Here is a 23,253-nt window from a genome sequence, read left to right on the forward strand (position 1 = left end):
ATTATGGCGAGAAGGGCACTTTCCCGGGTCGGAGAAGGCCGGATGGCAGCCCGCCCCGAAAGTCCCGGCCCACTGGATTGGAGGTTCGGGGGCAGGGGGAACATAGAGAAGCAGGGTGGTGGAGGGGAGGAGGGACCCTGCAGGGCGGTGCACGAGGGTTTGGAGTGGGGAGGAGGAGGGCTCCTGGCGCGGAGAGGAGCCGCGGGAGGGGGGATGTTGGCCGCAGGGCCTCGGAGTTCTGAGCTGTGTTTGTGGCTTCAGCGCTTTGATCTCCTGCCAGGGAAACCTGGAAGGTCAGGCCGGGCTGCAGCCAAGCCCTGGAGCGAGGAGCCGGCGGGTGGAGCTGGCAGCACTGCGCCACCCACCCTCACCTCCCAACCCCCCAGGCAGTGAAGCCCGCCTGGCCGCCCTGGCCTCTCGCCCCCGCTCCTGCCCCTGCCCCTCTTTACCTCCTGTGTGTTGTCTCTTGTAGGCCGTAGATTAAGGGGCTCCAAGTCTTGAAAGTAAGCTAGCCAAATGTCCTGCAAGTTTGGCTTAGTAAAATCATGTATGTTGTATATACTTTAAAAGAAACCAGATTTTTTTAAAGCTGTGTGCGTCCCTTTCTTCCACCCTCCTCATCCCCACCCTAGTACAAATTACCCAAGAGCCACAGGTGATTCCCCCTGCTGGTTCGTGAGTGTCAGGGTCTAGTTTGCCTCCCCTCTTCTACCACCACCCGCCCCCCCCCCCCTTCCTGGCACCAGGATTTTCTCACCGGTTACCCATGTGCTCTGGTGTGTGACCTCATTTCCTACGGAATGAAAAGTTTCTGTCGGAAAACAGGGCCCTTGGTGAGGCAGGCCTTGGGAGCCCCCTTGCCCAGCGAGAATGTCCTGTGTCATGCAGTGACTCATGCTTCAGAGAACAGCAGCTGACCAGAATGTTCAAGAGCCTGGTGCCTGGGTGGTCACTACTAAGTGAAGAACTCGAGGAGGAGGAAAGGAAAAAGTGAGGAGTAAGGATTTAAAATCCACTTAGTGGCCTCCAGAGGGAGGGGCCTAACAGGACTCAAAGAGCCTGGGCTCTCTGGACTGGGGTAGGACCTGCCAAGAGGGACCTGTGGGTGTCAGGCGTGGCCAGTCCCTAGGACCGGCTGGGTGCTCTCCATCGTGTTAACGGCCCTTTTCCCCTCCCTGACCACAGGAGCAGGCCTGGTGGTGGCAACAGAAACAGGGCTGGTTCCTGCCGCCCTGCATTTCAGCAGTGATGTGTTCCAGGCTCCGGCTTTAGATGGCTGTGTCTCTCAAGCCTTCAAGCCTATGCTTAGGTCTCGTTACCCCAAATTAGGGCACCATTGAGTTGGGGATTTTGAAGCTGTGGTAGAATTTGCCACCAGTTCACCCAGAGAGCCAAAGCTCCAGAGCTTCGCACCAGGTGGGGAAAGTGACCAAACCTGCACTTTACGGGGATTGGGCCGCTGTGTGGTGTGGCCATATTTCTCCGCAGGTTGCAGGATGAACTCCATCAGTCTTTTAGGCTAGAGGAAAGTCAAGGCCCCCTAAGTGATAATGGGAGGAGGCTGTAAAAATTCACATACAGCCTGTTCTTGTGGACATGGCCAAGCGTAGTCATCTGGCCAGCTTTCTTCTAGTAAAGGTACTAAGGGAGGCTCCCATTCCTGCAGAATGGAAGGAACAAACCCTGCAAGTGGTTGGGCTTGTTTTCAGAGAGCTTTGATATCCAGAGATGAGCACACGCAGGGGCTGGGGCCTGATACAGATCCACAACAAGGCCAAGCCACTTTTAGTGCCTGGGGCCAAGGTTGGCCAGAGACACGATGCCTGCATTTGAACGGACAACCAGTAAAAAGGCTGTCGGGAAATGCAACAGCAGAAGATGGCACCAGTAATAAGAAAGTGAATCCTGAGAATCTAAAGTACGAAGAATATTATGTTCCAAGAAGATTTGGTAGAGAACAGACCTTTCTCAAAAGTCAAAGGGAGGAGATAGGTGGCCTAGAATGAGCTGCAATCAGTGCTTTCAGTAGCAGGGCCCTTGGTGTTTGATGCTAACCCCTAGGGCAAAAGCTGATCTTTTAGGTTAATCAACAAACATTTCTTGGCCATTTACCCTGTGCCAGGCCTTTTGCCAGGTTCTGGGAATTCAGCAGGAAAGAAGTCTGACACACTGGCTGCCCTTTAGTGAAGGAGGCGTTTTAAGTAAACAATGACAGTGTGACGTCATAAGTGCCACAGTGGCATGGCAGAGCACAGCATAAGGCCACTGGGCACCACAGACTGAGGGAATAATACCTGAACAGAAAGAAGCAGTAAAGATGAACCCTGTGGGGGGGGTGAGGGGGTTAACGTGCTCCTCATGGTTGGTGTCCTGTTACCCCAAATGTGGCCACCATTGAGTTTGGGATTTTGAAGAGAACTAAAAGAAGCTCAGTCTAGGCCGGGTATGGTGGCTCAGGCCTATAATCCCAGCACTTTGGGAGGCCAAGGAGGGTGGATCACCTGAGGCCAGGAGTTCGAGACCAGCCTGGCCAACATGGCGAAACCCCGTCTGTACTAAAAATAGAAAAAATTAGCCGGGCATGATGGTGCACACCTGTAATCCCAACTACTTGGGAGGCTGAGGCAGGAGAATCTCTTGAACCCAGGAGGTGGAGGCTGCAGTGAGCTAAGTTCGTGCCACTGCACTCCAGCATGGGCGACAGAGTGAGACTCCATCTCAAAAAAAAAAAAAAAGCTCAATCTAAATTCAACTTAGGAGTTTGAGTGTTGTGTTCAGAAACAATAAGCAGGAGGAGGTCACATCTTGCCCTAAGAGCAGCACAGTCATTGGAGAAGGGTGGTGCAGGTCAGATCCATGATTGAGAATGGTCCCTCTGCTACTGCATGGAGACCGTGTTGGGGAGGGGGCAGGGGTATGCAAGGTGGGCTGTGCTCAGGAGCCCCCAGAGAAGAATGTTGTTGGGACTCGTGAGAAATCTGGTGTCCTGGCCAGGGTGGCAGCAGTGGGGATGAAAAAACGATGGATGGATTTGGAAGCCAGAATCAGCAAAATTTGGTAAGCCATTGGGCATAGGTGAAAAGGCAAAGGGCTGCAGTTTTGACTTTGCGCCATGGGTGGAGGAATGGGGGAGATGGGGTACCTCCTTGAGGAGGGTGCCCAGGTTGTAGGGAAGTAAGGATTGTATGAAGAGCAGGCCCATGGCAAGACCCCTTGCACCCACATCCACCTGAGCAAGAAATAACCCAGAAATGTCCGGGACAGTGTGCTGTGCTCTGCGAATAGCTGCAGAAGTAACCTGGGGACCCAAAATAAAGCAGAATGCCAAGTCCTGAGAACCAAGCCCTGGGACTCTGGTGCCATTTCAGATTCTCCATGAGCATGGTTTCTTCCCCCTTCGGTCACACTACTTATGTGTAAGTCTGTCAGAGAAGAGCCCCAAGTGAACACTCACTTGGATAAGAAGGGAAGAGACCTCAGTGTCTTCATGCTGCTGCTTGCTAAGCAAGGTCTCTTCACCCAGGACAGCAGCAAGTGTGTTATGACAGACAATTCCAGAAGGTCCTGGCTTGTGTCTTCTTTGGGATGCCTGGCACACAGTTGGCCCTCTTCAGTAGTTGTCAAACGGAACTGTATACTCGAATGTTTCCATACTGATAACCATCTCATTTAAATTATGGGTGCCATTTAGTAATTGGTTTCCAGATCAAAATGTAGGTCTTCTGTCACATCCGTCAGCCTTCCACCTGTGAGTTAGAGTGAGGGGAAGTGGGTTAAGGGGATGATACTCCTCTCGCCTTGACATACCATGAGCCTTGGGGCAGAGTCCTAAAGCCTGCTCCATGGAAGGGAGAGTGTTAACAGGAGTTGCTGCAAACAGGCTTTGTGTCCAAAAAAGTTTGGGATGCTGGGTAAAATAGGAGGCTCTAGCATGTTAATGATGTATGTGTCAGGGATAGCTCTGGAATATGCAGCATTTCTCAAGACACCGACCAGGAAAATCATTCCCTTAGTAGATACACTTTGGGAAAGGCTACTATAGAGATATGAGGCAAGTGAAGCCATGTTCTTAATTTCTTACCCATTTGCCCTTGGAACTAAATGTACATGCTCTTCCTTGTGACTCTCCTGGACTCTTCAGGGAGGGCTCTACCAGCACCACAGGCAGGATGTGTGCTCGGTGAGGACAGGGGTCTGTGACCATGCTTGCTGCCAGCTGCTGTATGAGTCCCCAGGGTCTAGAACACATAGTAACCAGTTAATAACTACCGTGGAACAACTAAATTAATACATGGTTAATGCAAATAGAATTTGACTATGAACCACACCCAGGGCAGTCTGCTTTGTTAGGCTTTTTTTTTTTTTTTTTTAAATAGACACACGGAGTCTTGCTGTATTGGCCAGGCTGGTCTCAAACTCCTGGCCTCAAGCGATCCGCCCACCTCAGCCTCCCAAAGTGCTGGGATTACAGGCGTGAGCCAATGCGCCCAGCCATGTTAGGCTTTATGGGGCATACCAACGTGGTCAGTAAGGTCTACCTCCTAGCTCCTGGGAGTTTCTGTTAATCTCCAAGGGTATGCCTGGCACCCAAGCAACGCCTTTATGTATAGGACATCTATACCCTTTGACTCAGCAGGACCACTCATGGCTATTTTAAGGACAGATGCCTCCAGAATATGAGTACAAGGATATGAATACAGCACTGTTTATAACAGAGAAAATGTAGAAATCTGCTACGTGCCTCTCAGGGAGATGGTCATTAAAGGAGCCCTGAATAACCATACAATGGAATAATATGTGTAGCTGGTAAGAAGAATGAATATTTTTCCACATCAATGCATATAAGTATTGTTGAGTAAATTGTTGAGTTAAGGGGGAAATACAGTACAGAACAGTGTATGTCCAATATGTCCAATGTATTTATTTTAATTTTTTTTTTTTTTTTTTTGAGATGGAGTCTCACTCTGTCCCCCAGGCTGGAGTGCAGTGGCTCACTGCAACCTCCGCCTCCCAGGTTCAAGCAATTCTCCTGCCTTATCCTCCCGAGTAGCTGGGACTACAGGTGCACACTGCCACACCCAGCTAATTTTTTTATTTTATTTTATTAGAGGCGGGGTTTCACTGTGTTACCGAGGCTGTTCTTGAACTCCTGAACTAAGCCAATCCACCTGCCTCGGCCTCCCAAAGTGCTAGGATTACAGGTATGAGCCACTGTGCCCGGCCTTAAAAAATTTTTACAGCTGGGGTCTATGTTGCCCAGGCTGGCCTCAAGCTCCTGGGCTCAAGCAATCCTCCCTCTTCAGCCTCCCAAGTAGCTGGGATTATAGGTACTCATCCAGCATATTTTTAACTACATTTTGGTGTCTGTAACACATATGCATTTTATTCTTGCCAATATATGGGTTAAAAAAACATTGGAGGATATAAACCACACCGTTATGTTAAAATGCTGGGATATACGGGGTAACAGATGAGTTATTTTTTGCTTTCAATTTCTGAGTTATTTTGAATTGTTCACATCATGCACATATTACCCTTATAAATAGCAAAAACTCTAAAGATGATCGTATTTTCAGGGAAAATGTATTACAGAAGTGGTAAACAACAGAAGAGAAACCCTGAGATATTAGAGCTCAGAGAGGTATCTTATCTGTCGTTTGGCTAAGGAGAAGCACCATTAGTTTTATGGAAAAGGTTACACAGGAACTTGACCTTGAAGGATTAGTAATATTAGTATTAATATGATCAACTCATTATAGTTGACTCTGAAGTGTCTTTCTGCATGTGAAGTATCATCATCTAGAGAGTTACTCTCAAACTCACCTCTTTCTCCCTTCCACCCAGCTCATCAACAGGCCACCTAACCCAGAAATTAAATCTGTTGACAAATTTGCCTGTATTGCTTGTGCCAGTCTATCTATCTTGTCATTTATGCAGGTAAATGAGAGTTGGGTGGGTATATAAGGAGGGGCATTAAAATTTGATGTGGATTTTATTGAGATTCTTCATAATCTTTATATTCTTTGGCACAGGGCATATGTCCTCTGGAAACTAGAAATGAAAACCAATATTTATTCGATGTAGTATTAATTATAATTTTAAAAACTGGAACAACCCAAATATCAGAAATACATGTGTAGCATATAGGAAAAAAAAATCACAGCCATTTAAAATATTTACAAAGAATTTTTAATAACTTAGAAGCTTATGATAAAGAAAAAAAGCCAGAAGGCAAAATTGTATTCAGTAGAGGCAAAAAAGTCTGTTTGGGGCCCCCATATGTCTGCAACTTCCTGTAAGAGGTTGAAGACATGTCTTCATATTAGCGCTAACAGTCCAACTTCCTTGGTTAGCTTATGGTCAGGAATGTGGGACAAATGAGATTTTTAGTAATCGTTTGGGTTATTTCCTATTAAGACTGTATTCTGTCAAAGTTTTCCTGCAATAAAGGGTAGGCACTAGGGGTACCACATCCAAGAGCTTGACAGAGGAACAGGTAAACAGGTGAAAGTGGAATCCGTGCCCCAGAGACTCCAGGGAATAGGGATGGGGGTAGGGCCAAGCCCCAAACCAAGTCTGGGTATAACTACACACACTGGGGAGAATGCCAGATCCATTCCTGAGTGGAATTCCTGGTAAGTGGCGGGCTCTAGGCTTCACGTTTTCCCACCCACAAAGTGGTGATGGGACAATTCTCATCATAACTGGTACATTTGCACTGGAACATTCTAGACTCAATCTTACTAGTAAAAGCACTTCCTTATGAGAAAACCACATCACATTCACAGTCAGGGAGCACTTTCTTTTTACCAGTAGTAACCCGAGTATGGTACCAGGCAGGCTTGCTTTCATTTATAATAAACATTTATTGAATAACCATAGGAGTGGTAAGTGCCAACCACAGTAGGGCCCTGTCTTCTAGAGGCTGGAATTTTGTACTTTGCAAACTTATTTTAAGGGCGCAAGTGTTTGCTCTTTTGCTACTTGTCTCAATGGCTACAGACATTATCTAGTCTCGGGTCCAGCAGCCCTGGGAAGGTAAATAAAGGACCGTGGCAATCTTTCATTCAGCACTCTGCACTGGGTTTCCGGTCACCTGCTGGCTGGTGCCAGCCTGCCCTGGCCTGAGCAAGGATGGAAGTAGCAAAGGTGATGAAGGATGTGAAGATACCCTTGTGGGTAGGGATGAGGGGAAGGGCACACAGAGGGCAGCAAGACAAGGCCTTTGGCTGCTTTTGGGAGGCCTTGCCAAAACTTCCAACCTGTGTTCTGCGGTCACACCCTCCTCTTAATCTTGCACTCCAGGCTGTGCACAGTTTAGGGATAACGGCCCTCTTCAGCTACAGCCCAGTTTACTGGTGACTTTCATGCAACCATATCCACCAGCCTGCATCTTTCCCATCCTTTCTTTGAAAGAGCCCCAGCTTCAGAGTTTTGGACGTTAAGTATGTGACTTAAAGATCCTAAAGATAGGATTTCTGGTGGCCACAAGACTGTGAACTCCTAACTAGGGTCTAGGTTTGTTTTGAAATAATATTCGGTCTACACTTGAGTAATTAAAATGGTGAATGATCTATGAGAGTGATTGGTTCAAGGAATGTGCCTCATCAATTTTTAAACTGAAAATATGGGCAGGGGGCAAAGAATGACCAAGTAATATTCTGTTTTTTTTTTTTTTTTAAGACAGGGTCTCGCCCTGTCGCCCAGGCTGGAGTGCAGTGGCACAATCATGGCTCACTACAGCTTCAACCTCCTGGGCTCAAGCAATCTACCTCAGCCTCCCGAGGAGCTGGGACTACAGGTGAACGCCACCATGCCTGGCTAGTTTTTAACTTTTTTGTGGAGACGGTCTCACTATATTGCCCAGGCTAGTCTTGAACTCCTGGCTTCAAGTAATCCTCCTGCCTCAACCTCCAAAAGCGCTGAGATTACAGGCATGAGCCCCTGCACCTGGCCTGTATTTTTTAAATTTCCTTTCAGAACAGTATAATAAAAGTGTCTTTTTCTAAATATGGGTTATTCATGGCCTATTTTAAATCCTAAGCTGGCTTCTGACAGGCAAGTTCCCTATAGGATCTTAGCTTGGCTCCCCTCCTGTCCAGTCCTGGTGTGTGCAGGAAATACAAACTGATTTTAATAGTAGTTTACATTAAATATTATTTTAAAAGTAGATCACCTGTGCGAATGAAGCATTTTTCTCAAACAAGATGTGTCCTTAGATCCCGTGCCTTTGCCTGGTTGTGTTGGAAGTCAAGCTGTAAATGGAATTTAAGCACCATATATATATATATAGAGAGAGAGAGAGAGAGAGACAGATTCAAACCCCTGGGCTCAAGTGATACTCCCGCCTCAGCCTCCCAAGTAGCTGGGATTACAGGCCCGTGCAACTACAACCAGCTGCTTTATTACTGACCTGCCCTCTTCACTGTAAAAACCAGGAAACATATCACCATGTCCTAGATTTTGTGAAAAACGTCTTTTGTGTCTCTCAAATGGATCATGCTTCATCCGGAACCTCTGAGTCCTTGAGACCTCCATGTTCCGGGCGGAGCAGGGAAGCCTGAACTTTAAGAAGGCGACGTGGCTAAATGGCTTCCCTGAGGCATGTCTCTCCTGGGAAGGCATTCCCTACCCCAGATCCTGTAGCCTTTCATCCTGAGGCCATTAGACTCTCCAGGTGCACCTGCATCAAAGCGCACAGGTACCGCGCTCCTGATCTGGACTTATCTGAATTGCACATTCCCCGAGGGTGCTGTTTGATGTGCTTGATTGTGGAATGAAAGCCAAATAAAGGAATGAGAGGGCCTGTTTATTTCCTTATTTTTAGTGCTTTTCCTCAGGGCCCTTCTATGTCTGGAGAAGGAATTTATGAAAAAGCCTAAGATGCCACCTAAGCGGAAAACACCAGCATCTACTTACAATTATATTAACTCTGGCATCCATGAGCTGTTGGCCTCTGGCAGAGGAGTCTGTGTCCCTAAAGAGCTCTATGGATAGCCAGCATGGTGGCTCATGCCTGTAATCTCAGCACTTTGGGAGGCCGGAATGGGAGGATCACTTGAGCCCAGGAGCTCAAGACCAACCTGGACAACATAGTGAGACCTTGTCTCTACCAAAAAAAAAAAAAATTAGCCTGGCATGGTAGCATGCACCTGCAGTCCCAGCTACTCAGGAGGCTGAGGCAGGAGGATCATTCGAGCCCAGGAGTTTGAGGCTGCAGTGAGCTGTGATTGCACCACTCCAGCCCAGGTGACAGAGTGAAAGCCCATCTCTGATAGAAAGATAGATAGCTCTATGATGGAGGAAAGTGATGCCACCCTGGCCTCACACTTTTCAGCTGTGTCATCAGCATCCTCTCTTCCTGGAGGAGGGTGACAGGGCCAGTGCAGTTCCGAGTTGCTCTGATAGCCTGCTGCTTCTCATTCGAGTGGCCAAGGCTGGGAATTTAGAAGGGACCCTAGTCATAATAACATAGGCAGCCTCCCTGCACCCCCTTCCCCCCCTTTTTTTTTGAGACAGAGTCTCACTCACTCTGTCGCCCAGGCTGGAGTGCCATGGCGTGATCTCGGCTCACTGCAACCTCTACCTCCCAGGCTCAAGCGATTCTCCTACCTCAGCCTCCCAAGTAGCTGGGAGTACAAGCACATGCCACCACATCCAGCTGATTTTTTGCATTTTTAGTAAAGATAGGCTTTCACCATGTTGGCCAGCTGGTCTGGAACTCCTGACCTCAGGTGATCCACCCGCCTAAGCCTCTCAAAGTGCTGGGATTACAGGCATAAGCCACCATGCCCAGCCATCCCCCACCGCCTTTTTTTTTTTAACAGATGGGGAAACTGAGGCTGAGGCTGAAAGCGATTGAGTGAGTTGTCTACTGTTAGCAGCATGCCAGTGGCAGAGGCAGGAATAGCTCCCAGGATTCATTCCTGACTCCTAGCCTAGCAATCTGGTGATGAAACAGCGTGTGGTGGACAATCGGCAGAGAGTTTCAATGCATTGAATCTCCATTCAAAAAGAAAGGGTCCCCTGCAAGACAAGGACAGATTGTCCAGGGTGCCAGAACTTCTTAAACTGCCAAGGAACTTGCACTATACTGAAGATTTTACTGAAGTTGTTTTTGGTACTGTTTGGTGCTAAATACAAGGAATTGGTTTGTTGTAAAAGCTATAGGGTGAGACTGCCCTCTAGTGGGCCAGTGGAGCTATTGGTCTAGCTGTGTTCTGGGCAATGTTGCTTTCTCACGCCACATCAATGTAGAGTGATTATTCCTATGGAAAGGAATTTCAATTTTATTCTTTCTCAAGCACTGTGGCCCATAGTAACTCTGTTGATCTCTAAGCACTAGCCATCATTTGCCTACCTTATAGAAGGCTGGTTTTGCCTTCTATACATACATACACACTCATTAGAAGTGTCTTACTTCCCTAACAAGATTCAGGCTCCTAAAAGCCAGGACATGCATGTATGTATGTATGTATTTTGTGGAGACAGTGTCTTGCTCTGTCACTCAGGCTAGAATGAAGTGGTGCAATCACAACTCAACCGCTACCTCTTGGGCTCAATCAAACCTCCTACCTCAGCCTCCCGAGTAGCTGAGACTACAGGTATGTCCTGCCACACCCAGCTAATTTTTCTGTTATTTTTAAAATATGGGGTCTTGCTATGTTGCCTAGACTGGTCTTGAACTCCAGCCATGCTATATCTTAAGTCTTGTTTTTCCACAGCTTCTGCCTTGCTGTCCCCTTAGCTGGACATGGAATTAGAAGGTTCTTTGGGATGGAAAGGAATCCTTCCCCCACCTCCCCCAAAAAGAATCCCGTCACTTCTCATTTGTTCCTAAAACATTCTAATCTCATCCCTCTGATCAGTAGTTCCCCAAGTGGTTGAATCATCTGAATCCCCCAGAAAGCATACACAACTCAGCTTCCTGGGCCTGACTCCAGCCCTGCTCAATCAGTCTCTTTGGTTTGAGCCAGGAAATCTGCTTTACAAACTTCCCAAGTGGCTTTTGATGTGTAGCCAGGTCTGGCAGCCAACTGCTTCAAAACCCCATTTACAATTATTTTTCACAGCTCCCACCACCGACAGTGTCTCCAGAGGTCTTCAGCTTGTGGCACTTATTAAAATTAACCATTTTGAGACTCATTCAGAAATACTCAATATATTCTTCTGACTGGGTGACACGGGAAGGAAAAAGGAACCGCATGAGATGGACCAAAGGCATTTGCTTTGGTTGCCAATGGCTCTGAAACAGGAAATACTGAAACCAATACCTCTGTACTGACTGGGCAGGTTGTTGATGTGTAGGTTGTTTTCAGTATTTGGGCTGGATAGGAAGACAAAAGTTTGTTAAGTAATCATTTATGTATTTTCCCCTATTATAAGTCATCTGACCTCACGATTACCATACAAGGTAGGTGAAATTGTCCTCTTTAAAAAAAAAAAGTTTTTTAATTGACAGATAATAATTGTACATATTCGTGGGGTTAATAGCGATATTTCAATACATATAAGGTATAGTGATCAGATCAGGGTAATTAGCATATCTATTATCTCAAACATTTATCACTTCTTTGTGTTGGGAATGTCCTCCTCCTAGCTATTTGAAACTATATATTATTGTTAACTCGAATCATAAGTCCCCTTCTTTATAGATGGGAAAATTGAGGATTAGGAAAGTGAGGTAACGTCCCTGAAGTCACGTAAGTTGGTAACTGTCAGATTCTGCATTTGATTACAGGCCTGATTGCCAAGGCCAGCTTTGAAAAGGTAAGAGGACCAGAGGGCCAACCTGCTGTTTTTTACTCTGGCAGGCCAAGCGAGCAGTACAGCGGGGAGCTACTGCAGTCATCTTTGATGTGTCTGAAAACCCAGAAGCTATTGACCAGGTAAGCTCCTCAGGCCATGCCAACACTGCAGCCTCCCTGAGAAAGGCACTTCCTTTAGTGAGCTTGGCTTGTCCCCGTCATGTCACCCTCATCTCAGGGCATTTGCTCTTGTCTTCTGAAGTTAGGTGTCCATGTTTGGACATAATTCCCAAGGGACGTGTACTGGGCGAGGTTAAGAGCCAGGAAATTGGGGCACAGAGGGCATTTTTTCTTTTTTTTCCCTGAGACGGAGTCTTGCTCTGTCGCCCAGGCTGGAGTGCAGTGGTGTGATTTCAGCTCACTGCAATCTCCACCTCCCGGGTTCAAGCGATTCTCCTGCCTCAGCCTCCCAAGTATCTGGGATTATAGGCACGTGCCACCACGCCTGGCTAGTTTTTGTATTTTTAGTAGAGATGGGGTTTCACCATGTTGGCCAGGCTGGTCTTGAACTTTTGACCTTGTGATCCATCTGCCTCGCCCTCCCAAAGTGCTGGGATTACAGGTGTAAGCCACTGCACCAGGCTCAGGGGGCATTTTCTAAGACCTTTCTGGGCCTTCCGCTTGCCCAGTCCATCCCAAAACAAGTGTCATTCTCAGCCTTGCTCTTCTGGGAGCTCCAAGGCTGTAACGTTGGAAGAGCTGGAGGATTCTAGACAGGTATTCAATGTTCCTTCCCTCCAGCCTTTCTTTCTCTCTACTGCTTCTTAAAATAAGCACACCTTTTAACCAGAGCCCTCTCGTCTTCCTTAGCTGAACCAGGGCTCTGAAGACCCGCTGAAGAGGCCGGTGGTGTATGTGAAGGGTGCAGATGCCATTAAGCTGATGAACATCGTCAACAAGCAGAAAGTGGCTCGAGCAAGGATCCAGCACCGCCCTCCTCGAGTGAGCCTCCGCACCATTTGGCACAGGCTCGGGGCCTTCTCTGCTACTACCTGTCCCTTTATTTCCCTTGGGCTTTCATTCCTATCTCTGTCTAAAATGCTGGCATACCCCAGGTTCCTGCAGGCTTAGATCAGCTATTGGACTCAAGGCCAGGGAGAAATTTTACTCGTGTTCCTTTATAGTGAATTTGAAAAATCCTGCCAGAAATAGATACTTTTGTGCTAAGATGTCTCTGGCCTGTTCCACCTGGCATTCCCTCTTGGCGATCTCTCATCCTTTTTTTTCCATCCCATCTGCCTCTAAAAGGCAAATTGAGGAAAATTGAAGGGATGGGGCACCCAGCACCTGGCTTCCCATGTCTTCCTTCTTCCATCTGACTTAGACACTAGAAAAAAAGGCTTGTATTTCCTTCTTCCTGTAGAGTAGATTACGTTATTGAAACTCCCCAAGTTAATTTGAGTCTGGAAAAGTTAGCTTTCAACTGGGATTGAGTTCGAAGGCTAATGAATAGCATCTGCATCTCCTAAGTACGTAGAAGAGATACTACTGGCCACTAACTCTTAACCAGCCTCTTCTGCTCAAACCTCAAGCTGAAGAATTCCAGGAACCTTGGGCTGGTGCCCTATATTGGTGTTATTTCCTCCTCACAAATATTGGGACATTCACAGTGTAGGATGATTCTTTCCCATGCACAACATAGCCAGATCCATGCAGCTTCCACTTTGCAAAGCTCTATTCCCATTGGCCAAATGGAGGTCCCAGATAAGGTGGCTGCGAGGTTTTAGGAGGCAGTGAGGAAAAGGTAAGAACTAAAACTAGAGGGAGTTTGCTGAACTGACTTGCTGGCTTCTTTTTAAAGGGAAAAAAAAAAAGCGCTTTGGTAAATATGACTCATTGTAGTGGAAGCTGATATTTGTGGAAGCAGCATACAATTTTCTGAGTTGTTGTAAACCATTAATTATATGGTTAGTAATCACTGTTCCCTCAAAACATGACACTCACTCTTTTGTCCTATAAATGTGATTATTTGTGTTTATTTGGAAGGGCCTTTCTTACCAGTTACAGCCAACTTTACAGTATTCCACGGGGAGCCAGGCTTTACCAACAGAGTTCCCTTGGCTCTTGGGGGGCCTGGCTGAGATCGCCGCAGGCATCCCCCTGGGCCACACCGAAGGCACTACATGGGCCTAGGGAGCACACCATGTGCATGTGAGCAGAACCCCAGGAGTTTCCTGCAAATTGAGGGGAAACTCATCCCGGTCACCCCATCTTTGTCCTGACCAAGCCAAGATAGCCCATGTGCCGATTACCAGGCTGGAGAGAGGCTGTGACTCACTGTGTCTGTGTTCCGTTCCAGCAACCCACTGAATACTTTGACATGGGGATTTTCCTGGCTTTCTTCGTCGTCGTCTCCTTGGTCTGCCTCATCCTCCTTGTCAAAATCAAGCTGAAGCAGCGACGCAGTCAGGTAGTGCCTCTGTGTGTAGCCCGTGAGCAGTAACCCCTGTTGCCCTGACACTGGGGAAAACCAGGACTCTCGTCACCTTATTTTTTGATGGTGCAACATGGAGCCTCACAGCTGTGGACTCTGAGCTCCACAGCCTGTTCCCAGTGGCCCAGAAACAGCAAAGATGGAAAAAAAATAAGAGCAAATTAGGCCAGGCACCATGGCTCACGCTTGTAATCCTAGCACTTTGGGAGGCCGAGTTCAAGACCAGCCTAGTCAACATGGCAAAACCCCATCTCTACCAAAAATACAAAAATTAGCTTGGCATGGTGGCGTGTACCTGTAGTCCCAGCTACTCGGGGGGCTGAGGTGGGAGGATCACTTGAGCCTGGAGGGCAGAGGTTGCAATGAGCTATGATCGCACCACTGCATTCCAGCCTGGGTAACAGAGTAAGACCCTGTCTCAAAAAAAAACAAAAAGATCAAAACTTACAGCCCAGTGCCTTCTCTGTTCTAAAAGGGCTAGTCCTACAAAGGCTAAGCATTGGGAATGTCTCCAGCAGGTGTTTCGAAGGAAGTGTTTATTTTTTTATTTCTTTGAGACAAGATCTGTCACCCAGGCCGGAGTGCAATGGCATGATCTCGGCTCACTGCAACCTCCACCTCCCGGGGTCAACTGAGTCTCGTGCCTCAGCCTCCCAAGTAGCTGAAATCACAGGCACCCAGCTAATTTTTGTATTTTTAGTAGAGACGGGGTTTCACCATGTTGGCCAGGCTGGTCTCAAACTCCTGACCTCATGTGATCCGCCCGCCTTGACCTCCCAAAATGTTGGGATTATAGGCGTGAGCCACCACGCCTGTCCCAAAGGAAGTGTTTAAGTCAATGGTAATAAGTATTATAAACACTCCACAGGTCTAGAATGTGTGCTGTGGCAGTCTGAGTTTTGAGTGCTTTCTCTGAAGTCTATTCTGGCATGATTGAGAAGTGTTTGCCTGCCCCAGTGCAGCAAGTGGCGCCCTAGAGCCTTGGTCCTCAGATAGAATCTGTGGTCCAGCAGCAACAGTAGCACCTGGAAGCCTGATAGAAATGCAGGGTCTCAGGCCCCACTCCAGACCACCTACACCGTATACCAGGCTCTCTGGGCAATGCTTGATTAACAGTAGCTGCTGTAGCACTGCAGCCACCACATCACTTTGTGCTTGTAGGAAGGAGAAACTCAGGGGTGGAGGGTGGTGAGAGGATAAGCAGAGATCTGGACCCCCAAATGTATGGCAGGGTCATGTCTCAGGGGAGAGATGGTGGATCCTGGAAGGCAATCTGTAGAGAAGAGAATGACCAAAGGTCTCATGAGGGTTGAGCGACCACCCCCAACAAGATGATGGCTTGTGTTTTTTGAGCACAGCCTATTTGCCAGGTGCTAAGCACTTACACATTGTCTATTTACTGTCACCACCTCCTTCAACAGAAAGAGGAGGAACGCATGGCATAGAACAGGTTGATAACTCAGGGTCTGGCAGAGTTAGGAGGCAGCAGGTCCAAGTAATTGGAGGAGACCCTTGCCTTCAAGTCAGAGAGACCCCTGCTAGTCTTGCCACTTAGGAAAAGCCTAGGTTGATGTCGTGGACACCCCACGCGTCTGCAGAATATGTGCTATGGCAGTCTGAGTTTTGAGCGACTTCTCGAAAGTCTGTTCTGTCGTGATAGAGAATTGTCTGCCTGTCCCAGTGAATCGTGTGTCATGTCCCTGGGGTGACTGCCACTTTCATACGTACCGGCCCCTCACACAGACTACATTCTGCCATGCAGAATTCCATGAACAGGCTGGCTGTGCAGGCTCTGGAGAAGATGGAAACCAGAAAGTTCAACTCCAAGAGCAAGGGGCGCCGGGAGGGGAGCTGCGGGGCCCTGGACACACTCAGCAGCAGCTCCACGTCCGACTGTGCCATCTGTTTGGAGAAGTACATTGATGGAGAGGTAATGGCAGAAGCAGGCCCATCCTGGGTGGGGAAAACATAGGCAGGTCAGCAGAGGTGCCCAAGACCTAGAAGGACAGGGCCCTGTGTTCCATCACACACATCCACTTTTAGAGTCACTCTTCTGAAAATTCTGAGACTTGACTTGATATTTAACTGGGTGTTTTTACTTACAAAGAGACAAGGGATTTTATATCCCTCACTTTTTTTTTTTTTTTTTGAGATGGAGTCTTGCTCTGTCGCCAGGCTGGAGTGCAGTGGCACAATCCCGGCTTACTGCAACCTCTGCCTCCCGGGTTCAAGCGACTCTCCTGCCTCAGCCTCCCAAGTAGCTGGGATTATAGGCGTGCGCCACTACGCCCAGCTAATTTTTGTACTTTTAATAGAGACAGGGTTTCACCATGCTGGCCAGGATGGTCTTGATCTCTTGACCTTGTGATCCGCCCGCCTCGGCCTCCCAAAGTGCTGGGATTACAGGTGTGAGCCACCGTGCCCGGCCATCCCTCACTTTTTTTTCTTGTAGCTCTTTGAAAATTTTAGGCCTAGAACCATGCCTGTAGTCCTAGCTACTTGGGAGGCTGAGGTGGAAGGATCACTTGAGGCTGGGAACTTGAGGCTGCAGTAAGCTATTACTACACCGCTGCATGTCAGCCTGGACAACAGAGTGAGACCTTGTCTGTCTTAGAAAGAAAATTTCAGACCTTCAGAAAAGACTAGTACCATAGACGATATATGTCAGGGGCCTAGAATCATCCACGATGAACATTTTGCCGCATTTGCTCACTCTCCCTCTCTCTAGACAGATGCATACATACACATATTTAGGGGGCAGGGAGCAAACCACTTGAGAATTACAGACATTTGATGCGCCTTTGCTGAAAATGTTCCACTGCTGCGGAGACTGTTGGATGGAAATGGAATTTTTGCAGAATAGAATAGTAGATTCTTACACAGACTCTGCGTTCTAATCCTGACCTGGGTGGATTCTAGCTTTGTGATCTTGGGCAAGTGACTTTGTTTTCTTGTGACATGGGCCTGACACTGACCAGCATTCCAGGTGATCATGAAGGTTCCATGAGAAGATCCAGCGTAGACCCTTTGTCATTCTGTCAGGCACAGTGTTAGATGTGAGCTGGAATATTACTGTGCTAGACAGGTCAGAAAATTGAAAGACAAAGTAAAATGAGCAAATCTGGAAGATGCTTAGGCTTAGGAACTCTGGAGGTGGTTCTGTCCCAATAACTCCATCTGTCTAGATAGGCTGCTTTTCTTGTAAACCACATACCCCATGGTGAGGTTCAGGATCCAGTAAAGGAGGGGATAGCAGAGCTTTGCCCCTTTGCTGCCCCACCTGTCAATCATGAGTCCCAGGTATCTTCCTTTCTACTCATGCCTATTTGGGATACCCAGGGACAGCCAGCACCTCAGAGATGCAGAATGTCTTGGGGTATACCTGGCCCTCTCTCCATACCCCTAGGCCTCCCATCCTCACTAGCACGAGGCCTCGGCCTTCCCTGGGTGGAGGCTTGAGTGTGTTTGCCCTCCTCCAACTACAGGAAAGATGCCTGCCTCTGTGCGTGCCCACTCTCTTAACACTGAGGACTGTGGTTGGAGCTGACTGCTGGCAGTTTCCTTCTCCCTAGAACACATGGGTGGGCCCCGCTTCTAGGGAATTGAGCCCTAATTGGAGGTGGGGAGGAGAGTGGGGAAGGGCACTGGCATGCTGTGCAGAGCTCCTTGGTCTGTGCTGGACTCTGCAGGTGGACACACCTGCGAGGCTGAAGGCAGACCTGTGTCCCCTCTCTCCCTGCCCAGGAGCTGCGGGTCATCCCCTGTACTCACCGGTTTCACAGGAAGTGCGTGGACCCCTGGCTGCTGCAGCACCACACCTGCCCCCACTGTCGGCACAACATCATAGGTAACTGTCACCTGCCTCAACCATTGCTGAAGAGTCAAGTTAGAGGATGCTGTCCTTACCAAGTGCCTAGCTAGAGTGTGACACACACCGCAGGCTAGGGAGCACGCAGAGCCACCGCGGCACTGCCCTCTGGACTTGGAGGCCTGGCAGCCCTGGGTTTTGGAGGTTGTCTGCACGACCCTTAGGAGAGCTTGGCATTAAGAATCACCCTGAGTTCAAGTTTGGGCTTCACATTAAGCAGCTTCCTGACCTCGGGCAAGACATCTGGCCTCTTCCAGGCCTGAGGCCCCAATCTGTTTAGTGGCAATGACAGTAATGGTGTTTGCCCACGCCCCGTACCGTGGGGGTGTTCCTAGGACCACGAGAGACGATGAGTGTGCAGAGGCCAGCTTGGGCTGTTGCTCCTGCATCACTGTGTCATTAAACAGGGATGGAGGGACACTGGCATCTTTGAATCCAATTCTTTTCTGCAGACTCCTGTGGTGCCCTGTCAGGCAGAGCAGTGGGGAGTTGGGAGTGGGGTCCTTACAGGAGATGGGCCATTTCACACAGATAGGTCAGCCTCTGCCGCTGCAGCTGAGTTTGGGGGCAGGGTTGTGAGAATGGGCACCTTGGCAGGTGACCAAGCCTGCTGCTTCAGCCTTTGCCCGTTTTAAAAATCCCTTTAGCCTCTGACACCAGTATGCTCAGCCCTGCCTACTCTGTTTCCTCCACTTGTCTCCAGAACAAAAGGGAAACCCAAGCGCAGTGTGTGTGGAGACCAGCAACCTCTCACGTGGTCGGCAGCAGAGGGTGACCCTGCCGGTGCATTACCCCGGCCGCGTGCACAGGACCAACGCCATCCCAGCCTACCCTACGAGGACAAGCATGGACTCCCACGGCAACCCCGTCACCTTGCTGACCGTGGACCGGCACGGGGAGCAGAGCCTCTATTCCCCGCAGACCCCCGCCTACATCCGCAGCTACCCACCCCTCCACCTGGACCACAGCCTGGCCGCTCACCGCTGCGGCCTGGAGCACCGGGCCTACTCCCCAGCTCACCCCTTCCGCAAGCCCAAGTTGAGCGGCCGCAGCTTCTCCAAGGCAGCTTGCTTCTCCCAGTATGAGACCATGTACCAGCACTACTACTTCCAGGGCCTCAGCTACCCGGAGCAGGAGAGGCAGTCCCCACCTAGCCTGGCGCCCCGGGGCCCGGCCCGTGCCTTTCCTCCGAGCGGCAGTGGCAGCCTGCTCTTCCCCACCGTGGTGCACGTGGCCCCGCCCTCCCACCTGGAGAGCGGCAGCACGTCCAGCTTCAGCTGCTATCACGGTCACCGCTCGGTGTGCAGTGGCTACCTGGCCGACTGCCCGGGCAGCGACAGCAGCAGCAGCAGCAGCTCCGGCCAGTGCCACTGTTCCTCCAGTGACTCTGTGGTAGACTGCACTGAGGTCAGCAACCAGGGCGTGTACGGGAGCTGCTCCACCTTCCGCAGCTCCCTCAGCAGCGACTATGACCCCTTCATCTACCGCAGCCGGAGCCCCTGTCGTGCCAGTGAGGCGGGGGGCTCGGGCAGCTCGGGCCGGGGGCCTGCCCTGTGCTTCGAGGGCTCCCCGCCCCCCGAGGAGCTCCCGGCGGTGCACAGTCATGGTGCTGGGCGGGGCGAGCCTTGGCCAGGCCCTGCCTCTCCCTCGGGGGATCAGGTGTCCACCTGCAGCCTGGAGATGAACTACAGCAGCAACTCCTCCCTGGAGCACAGGGGGCCCAATAGCTCTACCTCAGAAGTTGGGCTCGAGGCTTCTCCTGGGGCCGCCCCAGACCTCAGGAGGACCTGGAAGGGGGGCCACGAGTTGCCGTCGTGTGCCTGCTGCTGCGAGCCCCAGCCCTCCCCACCCGGGCCTAGCGCCGGAGCAGCTGGCAGCAGCACCTTGTTCCTGGGGCCCCACCTCTACGAGGGCTCTGGCCCGGCGGGTGGGGAGCCCCAGTCAGGAAGCTCCCAGGGCCTGTACGGCCTTCACCCCGACCATTTGCCCAGGACAGATGGGGTGAAATACGAGGGCCTGCCCTGCTGCTTCTATGAAGAGAAGCAGGTGGCCCGTGGGGGCGGAGGGGGCGGCGGCTGCTACACTGAGGACTACTCGGTGAGTGTGCAGTACACGCTCACCGAGGAGCCCCCGCCCGGCTGCTACCCCGGGGCCCGGGACCTGAGCCAGCGCATCCCCATCATTCCGGAGGATGTGGACTGTGACCTGGGCCTGCCCTCGGACTGCCAAGGGACCCACAGCCTCGGCTCCTGGGGTGGGACGCGGGGCCCGGACACCCCACGGCCCCACAGGGGCCTGGGAGCAACCCGGGAAGAGGAGCGGGCTCTGTGCTGCCAGGCTAGGGCCCTGCTGCGGCCTGGCTGCCCTCCGGAGGAGGCGGGTGCTGCCAGGGCCAGCTTCCCTAGTGCCCTCCAGGACACTCAGGAGTCCAACGCCACAGCCACTGAGGCTGCAGGTGAGAGCAGGAAATGGCAGTAGGTCAGAGCAGGAGTTTCCATCAGGGTCGTCTTGTCGTCTTCTGTCTTAGGCATTTTCTGAATGACTTCTTTTTTTTTTTTTTTTGAGACGGAGTCTTTCTCTGTCCCCCAGGCTGGAGTGCAGTGGCGCCATCTCGGCTCACTGCAAGCTCCGCCTCTCAGGTTCACGCCATTCTCCTGCCTCAGCCTCCCCAGTAGCTGGGACTACAGGCGCCCACCAACACGCCCGGCTAATTTTTTGTATTTTTAGTAGAGACGGGGTTTCACCGTGATAGCCAGGATGGTCTCGATCTCCTGACCTCGTGATCCGCCTGCCTCGGCCTCCCAAAGTGCTGGGATTACAGGCTTGAGCCACCGCGCCCAGCCTCTGAATCACTTCTTTTGTGCCCTTGGCTTTAAACACCATCTGAGGCTGAAGACTTCCAAGGGTTACTCCTCAGCCTGGCCCTCCCTTGGAGTTCAGACCTATTGAGCCCTCTGCTTCCACGATCTCGGGATCTCTCCCCCAAGATGCCTGCAGCCTGTCATGTCCACATGACAGCAGTGCTCTCATTTCCCCCTCTGCCCTGCTCCCCATCCACATGCTCACACCAAAAACCTAGCACCAGCTGGGGGTAGTGGCTCATGCCTGTAATCTTGGGTCACCCAACCACTTTGGGAGGCCGAGGCCATGGATCACTTGAGGCCAGGAGTTGGAGACCAGCCTAGCCAACATGGCAAAACCATGGAGTCTGTTCATGACTCTGCATGGCTGGGATATTATGTAGGAGCCACTTCATAAACATTCTCGTTACTCAGTACAAAAATTAGCCAGGGGTGGTGGTGGGTGCCTGTAGTCCCAGCTACTCAGGATGCTGAGGCAGGAGAATCGCTTGAACCTGGTTGGCAGAGGTTGCAGTGAGCCAAGATCAAGCTACTGCACTCCAGCCTGGGTGACAGAGCAAGACTCTGTCTTAAAAAAAAAAAAAAAAAAAAAAGGCCAGACCCAGTGGCTCATGCCTGTAATCCCTGCACTTTGGGAGGCCAAGGCAGGTGAATCACTTGAGTTCAGGAGTTCGAGATCAGCCTGGCCAATATAGTGAAACCCTGTCTCTACTAAAATACAAAAAAATTAGCTGGGCGTAGCAGGCACCTGTAATCCCAGCTACTCGGGAGGCTGAGGCAGGAGAATCGCCTGAACCTGGGAGGTGGAGGTTGCAGTAAGCCGCGATCGCACCACTGCACTCCAGCCTGGGTGACAGAGCGAGACTCCATCTCAAAAAAAAAAAAAAAAAAACCTAGACCCCATCCCTGTGCCCACCCTGCCCCTTGCACTCCAGCCTCCTGGGCTTCTCAACCTGTCTGAAGGACCCCAGTTGCTTGTTTTTGCCTCAGTCCATGAAAATGAATTCCCAGAAAATGAAACTTAGCAAAAGACATGTAAGATACAAGTCCAGATATTCTATTATTAGATTCAACAGACATCAGACTGCTACAAGATTTCCAAACATGCTGCCTCAGTAATAAACTGTGGAGTCTAGCACCTCTGAGTAGCACTGCAACAAGATCTACCTGCGAAGTACACCCCAAATGTATCTACTTCTCTGCACCCCCACTGCTATCCCTTCAGTCCAGTCTCATTTTCCTCTCTGCGGGACAGAGGCAATAACCTCTGACTGATCTGCTGTCACTGGTCTTGCCTTCTATTCCACTTGGAACCAGAGTGGCCTTTTTTGAAACATAAGTTGATGTGTTTGTGCTAGAAAACCCTTCAATGACTTGCTGTTACCTTTAAAATCTTAAAAATGTTGGCCGGGCGTGGTGACTCATGCCTGTCATCCCGGGACTTTGGGAGGCCGAGGCAGGCAGATCACCAGGTAAAGAGATCGAGACCATCTTGGCCAACATGGCAAAACCCCGTCTCTAATAAAAATACGAAAATTAGCTGGGCATGGTGGCGCACGCCTCCCCTACTCGGGAGGCTAAGGCAGGAGAATTGCTTGAACCCGGGACACGGATGTTGCAGTGAGCTGAGATCGCCCCATTGTACTCCAGCCTGGCGACAGAGCGAGATTCCGTCTCAAAAAAAAAAAAAACTCCTAGCTGAGTGCTTTGGAAGGCCAAGGCAGGAGGATCACTTGAGGCCAGGAGTTGGAGACCAGCCTGGGGAACATAGAATGAACCTATCTCTTAAAAAAATTAAAAAAAAAAAAATTTTTTTTTAATTAGCTGGGCACGGTGACACATGCCATTAGTCCCAGATACTCAGAAGGCTGAGCCCAAGAGATTGGCTACTCACTTGAGCCCAAGAGATTGAGGCTGTAGTCATGATCTCACCACTGCACTTCAGCCTAGGCAACACAGCAAGACCCTGTCTCAGAAATAATAAATGTTAGCATCTCACTCAGTTCTGTGTGATCCAGCTCCTGCTAACCCATCTGATGAGCTCCTGGTTCACTCCTTGCTTGCTGCTTTCACCCCCTGTGGCCCCTGTCCCGTTCTCCCCATGTGCCAAGCTCATTCCAGCCCCCAGACCTCTCCGCTACTTTTCTCCTCCAGATCTTAGGTTAAGCGACACTCCAGCCCCCTCTGAGATCACTTGCACACCTTCCGTTCACTTCTGTCATCCTATTGCTAAATTACTTTGTCTCAAGGTTCGTAAAGCTCTGTGAGGGAGTCCTCTCTACT

General features: G+C 50.1%; 1 protein-coding gene across 7 annotated transcripts in view; it reads left to right on the forward strand.

Moving 5' to 3' along the window:
- The window catches only part of ZNRF3 (zinc and ring finger 3), a 176,873-nt gene that overhangs the window by 149,373 nt on the left and 4,247 nt on the right, over nucleotides 1-23,253 (forward strand). For 5 of the 7 annotated variants that reach the window (XM_032140073.2, XM_058430995.1, XM_058430993.1 and 2 more), the window contains exons 3-8: nucleotides 11,814-11,888; nucleotides 12,618-12,749; nucleotides 14,107-14,217; nucleotides 16,004-16,171; nucleotides 17,986-18,088; nucleotides 18,813-20,564. In XM_032140073.2, the coding sequence (XP_031995964.1) occupies nucleotides 11,814-11,888; nucleotides 12,618-12,749; nucleotides 14,107-14,217; nucleotides 16,004-16,171; nucleotides 17,986-18,088; nucleotides 18,813-20,564 (2,341 nt within the window). Of the gene's footprint in view, nucleotides 1-1,991; nucleotides 2,444-2,994; nucleotides 3,058-7,683; nucleotides 7,802-11,813; nucleotides 11,889-12,617; nucleotides 12,750-14,106; nucleotides 14,218-16,003; nucleotides 16,172-17,985; nucleotides 18,089-18,812; nucleotides 20,565-23,253 lie in introns of those variants that run through there. The other 2 variants (XM_058430998.1, XM_058430997.1) reach the window with 2 other exon arrangements.

This window comes from Hylobates moloch, unplaced genomic scaffold, assembly GCF_009828535.3.
Source record: "Hylobates moloch isolate HMO894 unplaced genomic scaffold, HMol_V3 SCAFFOLD_19, whole genome shotgun sequence".
Lineage (NCBI taxonomy): Eukaryota > Metazoa > Chordata > Mammalia > Primates > Hylobatidae > Hylobates > Hylobates moloch.